Source organism: Oncorhynchus keta, chromosome 14 (assembly GCF_023373465.1).
Source record: "Oncorhynchus keta strain PuntledgeMale-10-30-2019 chromosome 14, Oket_V2, whole genome shotgun sequence".
NCBI lineage: Eukaryota > Metazoa > Chordata > Actinopteri > Salmoniformes > Salmonidae > Oncorhynchus > Oncorhynchus keta.
The window spans coordinates 39,484,400-39,493,126 of record NC_068434.1 but is presented as its reverse complement, the minus strand read 5'-3'; the positions used below and the strand labels follow the sequence as shown (position 1 = coordinate 39,493,126).

Sequence of the window (8,727 nt, the reverse complement as noted above, 5' to 3'; positions counted from 1 at the left end):
GGTCTAACGTCCATTAATTGTGTTTCTTGGCCCAAGCAAGTCTCTTCTTCTTATTGGTTAAAACTATAATTCCTATATAATAGATGGTCAGTCCTTGCATCATTATCTCTGTCTATGAATTTGAGACATGTTTGCTCCAGGTCCATACCACAGCGTTTTACCAAACTGAGGTGGGATTACTGCTTTATTATTGTTTCAACAAAGGATTTTAGCTTTAACATTTGTCATGTCTAATGCATGCATTTTCAATGCAAAATGCGACACATATTATAGTATTGCTTTTTGATTTGCCCTTCTTGTTCTAACCTGGCTGTGCCCAGTCAGAAAATGTTTCAAGTTTCAAGTTTTAATGTCACATATACTCTTAGAAAAAAAGTTACTATCCATAACCTTAAAGGGTTCTTCGGCTGTCCCCATAGGATAACCTTTTGAAGAACCCTTTTTGGTTGCAGGTAGAACCCATTTGGATCCATGTAGAAACCTGGAAACAAAAAAAAGGTCTACATTGAACCAAAAGGGGTTCTACCTAGAACAAAAAAGTGTTCTCCAATGGGGGCCGCCAAAGAACCCTTTTGGAATCCTTTTTTTCTAGGAGTCTACACAAGTACAGTGAAATGTCTTTCTTGCAAGCTTTACCCCCAACAATGCCGTAATCAATAACAATGTAATACAAAAAATAACAAGTTAGAACAAAAAAGCACACAAGATCTAGAAATAAGAAATAAGAAGAACACGATGAAGTATGTAAGAATACTATTTACAGGGTCAGTACCAGTACCACATGTACAATGTACAGAGATACTGTAACACATGTAGTATGGTTTTGATGTTACCATAATAATTGAAGACACTGACGATGGTTGTGAGTGTTTGGTTAATAAATCGCTTTATTTGGCTTTGGGAGGAATATCACAGCATGAGACAGCAGCCCATACAGTCACAGTAGTATAGCAGAATGAATGGTCTGTGTCAACACTCCCGAACCACCTCGGGAAACATGTGAAATGCAAGTGAAAAGTTTGATTTATTGTTTTGAACATGGTTAAGGCAATTATCTTTTTTTTACACTCAACAAGCAAAATCTATCCCATCCTCAGTTTTCAAGCTCCCAAGAATCAGGCCATGCAGTCAATTCTTGTCAATTGATTCATTTCTCAAGGAAAGGAAGGAGTGATATCTACAACGGTTAAAGATAAGGCCTTCCACAGTGTGTGCCAGTCTCAGAAACAGAACATTTAACATTCTGTGAAGCTATACATTTGCCCACGGTAAGTTTACAAACATTTTGGAGGACAGGTAATTTTACTACAATATAGGATTCTAGAGTACATTCCATTTTACTACAGTATAGGATTCTAGAGTACATTCCATTTTACTACAGTATAGGATTCTAGAGTACATTCCATTTGACTACAGTATAGGATTCTAGAGTACATTCCATTTTACTACAGTATAGGATTCTAGAGTACATTCCATTTTACTACAGTATAGGATTCTAGAGTACATTCCATTTGACTACAGTATAGGATTCTAGAGTACATTCCATTTTACTACAGTATAGGATTCTAGAGTACATTCCATTTTACTACAGTATAGGATTCTAGAGTACATTCCATTTTACTACAGTATAGGATTCTAGAGTACATTCCATTTTACTACAGTATAGGATTCTAGAGTACATTCCATTTTACTACAGTATAGGATTCTAGAGTACATTCCATTTTACTACAGTATAGGATTCTAGAGTACATTCCATTTTACTACAGTATAGGATTCTAGAGTACATTCCATTTTACTACAGTATAGGATTCTAGAGTACATTCCATTTTACTACAGTATAGGATTCTAGAGTACATTCCATTTGGGGTTTTCCGTGTATTTTTCTTTCCCTAAACATACTTCCTGCAACACTTTTCCTTTTATCACTAGAAATCATAAATGTCTCCTTCTGTAACATTTTCACTCATTCTTTATAACCTTACATATCTATGTAGTCACTCACTGTATCCTGACCCACAGATAGTCCTGATATCGATAGCTTAGCACCTTGATGGAAGCTAGCCGGCCATATAACTTACAGTATGCTATTATGGTCCCTCTCGCGCAGCTACGATATGTCTGCCTAGGGTGTCCTGTGTACATACTGTTGCTGTCCATCTCAGACTGTGGTAGTGGGGTGGGGTGGGGGGTCGGGGGTATGGTGATAATAGCCCTTATCTGTGGCGCAGCACCATGTGACCACCCATGACCCCAGTGGCGTCTGCACCGTCTGCCACTTGGTCCTGCAGTCCGCATGAGGCTGCTTAGGGGAGGATGGTTCATAAGGACTGGAATTGAGTGAATGGAATGTTATCAACCACATGGAAACCATGTGTTTGACACCATTCCATTCCAGCCATTACTATGAGACCGTACTCCCCAATTAAGGTGCCACCGGCCGGCTGCCTGTGATGCAATCAGAGTGGAGGGCTGTCTCTCACTCATTGTCACCTCCAGCTGCCCTTCACAGCAGCCACAGGCCTGTTAACTGTCTGGAGCAGAGCACACTGCTAAAAGCAAAAACAAGGCTGCATCCCGATGGGCTCTGATCAAAAGTAGTGCAGAAAATACGGAATAGGGTACCATTTGGGACTTAACAACACACACTTTACCACTCAAACCACCAGCCAGAAGGTCGTAGGGTACAGAGCAGTAAACGACCGCAGATAGTAAACATACAAGACTTAGGCTGCTCTGGGGAAAGGAAGGGACTAGGAGAGACATTTACCTCAGGTTTAGAGAGAGTTATCTTACTTTGAGGGTATATCCATTCAGTGACAAATGAATCAATCAAGAGAGGGTATTTCAACATCAAATATAAGGGTATAGTGTGATAAATAGCAGCATTTTAAAACTCTACATTTCTCAGTCCTGAATGTTGTCCTTCTGAATACAGAAGAGGTGCTGCACAATGCACTTATCTCCTACCTTTGAAATTAGAACCCTCACAAATAAATGCTATGATTTCATGTACTTTTTTCTAGAATCCATGTTGTCATTTTGCCGTGCTATGACATTCGCAGTGACAGAGAGAGGGGGGAAGGTGAGTGGGGAAATATTGACTTTTCTGGTGATGAAAAGTGATGGAAAAGAAAGTGGCTCAATGGACAGAGCATTCCATATCTTTCTCCTGTGAATGAAAAAGAGAGGAGGGAGGAGCATTCAGTGTGCCAGTTGATATCTTCAGCTCAGAATATGGCATGGCACCCATGGGCATGATCTTTGCTTATTTCTTCAAAAAGCACCTTAAATGTTGGACTGGTAAAAGTTGGTAAATCTCTATGCTCTAGACCTCTGTGCATATAGTCGGCATAGTCTGTGTGCTACTACCAGTATCCTACTATTACCTTCAAGATTACAATTGAATTGCTCCTAATAACCACATCTCATATCCTTAATGGCACATAAAGACGGGACCTTACTGGGCGATATCATCCCTGACTTCTTAATCTGACATCATACTTGCTTTAAGGCATTCTCTTTTGCTGACTGACTGGCTTAATACTGTAACATTGACCACCTTCCCTCTGCTCCCTGTGGTAACCATCATCTATGGAGTAAAACCGTGACATAGAATACTGAGAAAATGTAGCTGCAGGTTTATCTTCTGGCAGGGTAATGCACCTCTCTGCGTTGTCTGTCTTTCTGTTTTCCACCACACAGCTGATTATTGATACCCAGAGAGCGAGAGGCGAAGGTACGTGTGTGTGAGGCATCTGGCGTGAGTACGGTAAGTGTGTGTGAGGCATCTGGCGTGAGTACGGTAAGTGTGTGTGCGTGTGTGTCCTTGTGTATCAGAAATGAGGTGACAGGGAAGGGATCCATATGAGTGAATGAGTGGACTGTAGTAGGGCGAAAGGCATTGATGATCAATGACACAAGCAGTTTAGCTCTTGGTGCTCTTGCTGGGAGCACCCCCCTTCTCTTCCTTCTTCTTCTGAATGTCATCCTCCTCTTCCTCGTCTTCCTCCTCATCTCCCTCTCCATTCTCCACCGCATTCTCATCTCCATTCTCCTCTCCATCCCCTCCCTCCTCTCCTTCCTCCTCGTTCTCCTCTTCCTCCTTCTCTTCCTCATCCTCCTCCTTCTCTGGTTCCTCAGGCCTGGCTCCCCTCATCCTGTAAGGGGCGGAGGAGCCCAGGGCGTAGGAGCGGCTGGACGAATAGGAGAAGCCAGAGTAACCTGACTGCAAGATATTTCCGCCAACTGTACTCAGACGGCACTCTTCACCTTCCAGCAGCTTCCTGAAGAGGGGGATGAAGATGGAGAGATGTAGATAAAGAGAAAGTCAGTTTACAAACATTTATTAAATTCTATTGCTGTGCTGACGAGGTGTTCAAATGTTTAGAAAAGGGGGGGTGCTCATAAATCTTTTAAAGAGACACTGTGGTGCATCAACAGTGGCCTGATTGCTGAGCTGACTGAAATACTGACTAAATCAGTGGAAGAGAGTCAGTTTACAAATGTAACAAATTCCAACCTTTCATACTTTTCAAAGCACTCTGCTGACTTGGAATTCAAATATTGAAAAGGTGTTTAGAGTACAGGAAAGGCACTGTGGTTTGGATCAACAATATGCTGAATGCGGACTTAACTTTATCAGACATATAGACTCAGACTAGGTGATGACTAACCTGTAAGCAGCGATCTCAATGTCCAGGGCCATCTTGACATTCAACAGGTCCTGGTACTCACGCAAGTGACGGGACATCTCCCCCTTGGTGCTGCGGAGGGCAGACTCAAGCTCCTGGATGGTCTCCTGCAGGCAGATTAACATCAGGATGTGTTAATAATGATAAATACCTCACTATGTTCATTTCCTAATACCTCACAACGTACATTTCCTAATACCTTTTTACATCTGTTGTGCTACAGTGCAATTGAAATGACATCACACATACCATCTGTGATATACACCTGTTACTTAGGAGGGGATAATTCTATAGAATCCATAGGGTAAAGCCTGTACTGTAGCAATTACTGTGGTATACAGTAATAGCCAGCCTGTCCTACTTCATGTACCTGCATCTCTCCCATCTCGTTGCTATGGCGGTCCTCCAGCTCAGCCATCTGCCTCTCCAGGGCCTCGTTGTGGCCCCTGAGAGCCTCAATCTCCAGGCTGCGGGCCTGCACCTGCCTGCGATACTCATTTAGCTCCTCCCTGCTATGCTTCGCTTGGTCCTGGTTGCGGGAGGCCGCCTCGTTCACACTGGCAAACTTAGAGCGGTACCACTCCTCAGCCTGGTTCTGATTCTTGGCTGACAGGACCTCATACTGGGCACGGATGTCCTTCAGGGCCACAGCCAGGTCGGGTTTATCATCCCTCATGTCCATCTCCACTGAAACCTGGGACCAGGTAGGGACAGAGGGGAGTTAGGGTTGGGTATGGTTACCAGGTGGGAAGAGAATGCTTCAATGGCGACATATATACATATTTGTAGTGTAGCGGAGATTCAAATATGATAATATTTCGCTTTAGTATTTGTTATTATATTATTGTTTTTATGTTCATATTAATGCTAATTTACTGTAAATGTGAAGTAGGCTATTATAATAAATCCAAACCAAAAATATTGCAACATCCATTTTTTCCATTATTTGTTCTTGTTTTTTTTAACTAAATATAGTAAAAGGTTTGATAATCACTATTGAAATCTATGTCAAACCACACAGACCATCATGGGCTTATAGTAGACACATGGGAGCTATGAGCCCTGGGCTAATGTGATCTATCCAGTGAGGTAAAATACTGAGGGCTGATGTATTGAGCCCTGAGTCAGGGCTCTGTGCACCACCATGGGTGTTGCTTTCAATTGCTTCCATGGCAATCATATCTCGAGCAGGGCAATAGAAAACCCCTGGAGAAAACAAACACTTAATTATCTTTCCAATAATGAAGATTCTCTGTTGCATCAATTGATATTAAATTGTAGATAAGACTTATTTTTTATTTAAAGAAAACCATTTAAAGTACTATCACCTTATCCAATGATCTATTCAAAATGCCACTGCCTTCTAAAACACTGTAAGCTACAATAGTGCTGTTTAATTGTTACCTTGATGAATGATTATATTGCAATTAACCCTGTGTGTGACAACATGAATCAGTACCATGTTGACAATCTTGCAAATAACAACAGCTAGGCTATGTGCCAGCAGTAATTAACCTATCGAAAACGTCCTGTAAAATGTTTTTACAAAGTGTGATCCTGATAGTTGATCATCGTGAGATTGACTACGTAAAATTCAACAAGGGCCATGTTTAATGTTTATCTGTTCTGAGTTGACCCTATCCTATCCTAACCTCCCCCCCCTACATGCTCGGTCGACCACACCTAGATAATGCGCTACTATTTCTCTGCATCATCAGTGGGAGCGCTAGCATCCCTATCAACCCATATGCTCCCCCTCTCTCTCCTCCCTCTCGATCTCCCTCCCATTCCCTCTTTCTAGCACACTGGCTCTTGCTTTAGACTGTATAACACTTTCAAACTATGCACAGAATCGATTTTCAGTAACCATTACACCATTTCAATGATATTTTATAGTTATACAACTTCCCTCATAGTTTATATATAGTTAGTGTCCTATGTCTATGCTAGGTTTGAATTGACAGAAGAGAGGGAGTACTGCATGGTGCTGTTTTACGCAGAACCGCAGTGCCGTAAAATTTACTGCCACTTATCGCAGTGCGCAGTGTTCACTGGCTTCAGCACCAAGGACAGCGCATGTGCTGTGAATTAACTTTGACTCAGTGAATGTGGATCCACAGTGAATGTGAATGATAAGATAGCCATATGATAACAAGCTATGAACAGTGTTAGTTATTTGGCACTGGTTATCACGATAAATGATAAAAGTTATCATCAAAACATACATTGCCTAACTTTTCCCTTGGTGTATATTTGGTAGGCTATTTGGTGGCGACGAGATGGGGAGATGAGGGTGACAAGTGACAACTGATGGGGGTCATGAAGGGTGATGTGATGTTGGCACCTGTGTGGCTTGCAGGGAAGCCTGCAGCTCTTGCTGCTCCTCTTCGTGCACTTTCCTGAGGAAGGCGATCTCATCCAGCAGTGACTCGACTTTCTTCTCCAGCTCGAGTCGGGACATCGTGGCGTCATCCACGTCCTTACGGTAGCTCTTCAAGGTGCCCTCCGCCTCCTCGCGGAGCCTCGTCTCCTCGTCCAGCTTCTCCTTCATGCGGTCCAGCATCTCGTTCATCTGCACGCAGTCTAGGTGCATCTGGCTCTTTTCGTGCGTCAGCTCCTCGACCCGCGCCCTCAACTCCCGGATCTCCTGCTCGTACAAGTCGTGCAGACGGGAGGGCTCTGTGTGGCGCTGGCGCAGTAGAGTCACCTCGGCTTCCAGAACCTTGTTCTGTTGCTCCAGGTTGTGGACCTTCTCAATGAAGGATACGAAGCGGTCGTTCAAGCCCTGGAGCTGCTCCTTCTCGTTGGTGCGGATGATTTTCATCTCGTTGGTGACGGCCGTGGACTGGGTCAAGTCCATGGAGTCGGGCATGGAGGAGTGGAAGTTGCGCCCGGCACCCGCCTTGCGGTAGCCGGAGGATGTGACCATGGATGGGGAGCCATAGTTGCGGTGTGAGCCGCTGGAGCGGTATCCGCCGGACAGGCGAGAGGGGCTGCTGCCCACCGACATGCGGCCGGAGCTCCGGGGCGCATCCCCGAAGATCTTCCGATAGGAACTGCTGGAGTAGACGTCGCCGGAGTAACTCATGTTTCCAGGTGGAGAAGTGGAATGCTAGTCTGACCTTTGCTGCTTGCGGAGTCCCTTCTCACTGCCCCGTGTGAGAGTGTGGTGGGAGAGAGAAAGAGAGAGGAAGTGAGATACGAGTGATGCCTGGCAAAGACAGGTGCTTTTATAGTGATGAAACTCGAGCATCATTTGACGCAGGGGCAGGAGCAGGGTAAGGGAAACCTGCAAGCTCCTGCAAAAAGAGCTATTCTCAGGGGAACACGAATTCAACTTGTAAGTATTTCAGGCTAATTCATGCTGCACAGACAAGCCAAGATAGACCTTTGGTCAATGCGAGAGCATAAAATTAGAACTTGTAGGGGACATGTAAATAGTTATTTTTAATAAGACCAAAAGGCCAGGCCTACTAATATCCTGATGATAATGATTGTACTAATTAAAACGAAAAATGACTTTACTATTAAATGTTGATACTGAGGCCAACGTAGGACATAATAGGCCAAATTGACACTGTTTCCGATGAAGTATTGTGAAACTTCCCATGCAGGTTATCCAATCCTAGTAAACACTGTCATTACAGTTTTGCCGTGCTGTCCCAGCAGTCCAGGCATGGGATCGATGCATGATAACTGTGTGCCAGGACTGAGTATGTATAAACGGTACTGCTGTATTGCAGTCTGCAGCCATGCACCTTTCGTGCCCGACCACCGCAGTGTCAGAATACAGGAAGAGACACAGACACAAAGGCCTGTTTGCATGACTCCCCAATGCCCACACATCATATTAAATAAATGAAAGTCACTTAATAGCCTAACACCTATTATCAAGTTTAGCCTAAACTATATTGAAAACACAAGCCTGTGAAATGGGTCAGTCCTGCAGCCATTTTCCAGAATCACAAAGCACTTTTGGGGGATGATTCAGCATATGAGAGAGGATTATTGATGGTGTAGCGCTGTCTTCTTCTCG

At 43.7% G+C, this 8,727-nt stretch overlaps 1 protein-coding gene across 1 annotated transcript; it reads right to left on the bottom strand.

Annotated features, from left to right (window-relative positions):
• Positions 1–860: 860 nt before the first annotated feature.
• LOC118393393 (low molecular weight neuronal intermediate filament-like) lies at positions 861–8,044 on the bottom strand. The gene is made up of 4 exons (XM_035786032.2): positions 7,036–8,044; positions 5,062–5,385; positions 4,674–4,798; positions 861–4,283 (listed from the first exon to the last, which is right to left on the bottom strand). Exons 1-4 carry the CDS (start codon positions 7,777–7,779, stop codon positions 3,926–3,928), a joined length of 1,551 nt encoding a protein of 516 aa, XP_035641925.1. The 5' UTR covers positions 7,780–8,044; the 3' UTR covers positions 861–3,925.
• Between the last annotated feature and the right edge of the window lie 683 nt (positions 8,045–8,727).

What these genes read in the sequence shown, in the direction of transcription:
- LOC118393393 (XM_035786032.2), bottom strand. Translation starts at nt 7,779, where the DNA reads ATGAGTTACTCCGGCGACGTCTACTCCAGCAGTTCCTATCGGAAGATC. An exon ending in ACGAGATGGGAGAGATGCAG is followed by an intron (nt 4,799 to 5,061) that starts GTACATGAAGTA and finishes ATCTGCCTGCAG; the next exon opens with GAGACCATCCAGGAGCTTGA. An exon ending in ATTGAGATCGCTGCTTACAG is followed by an intron (nt 4,284 to 4,673) that starts GTTAGTCATCAC and finishes CCCCCTCTTCAG; the next exon opens with GAAGCTGCTGGAAGGTGAAG.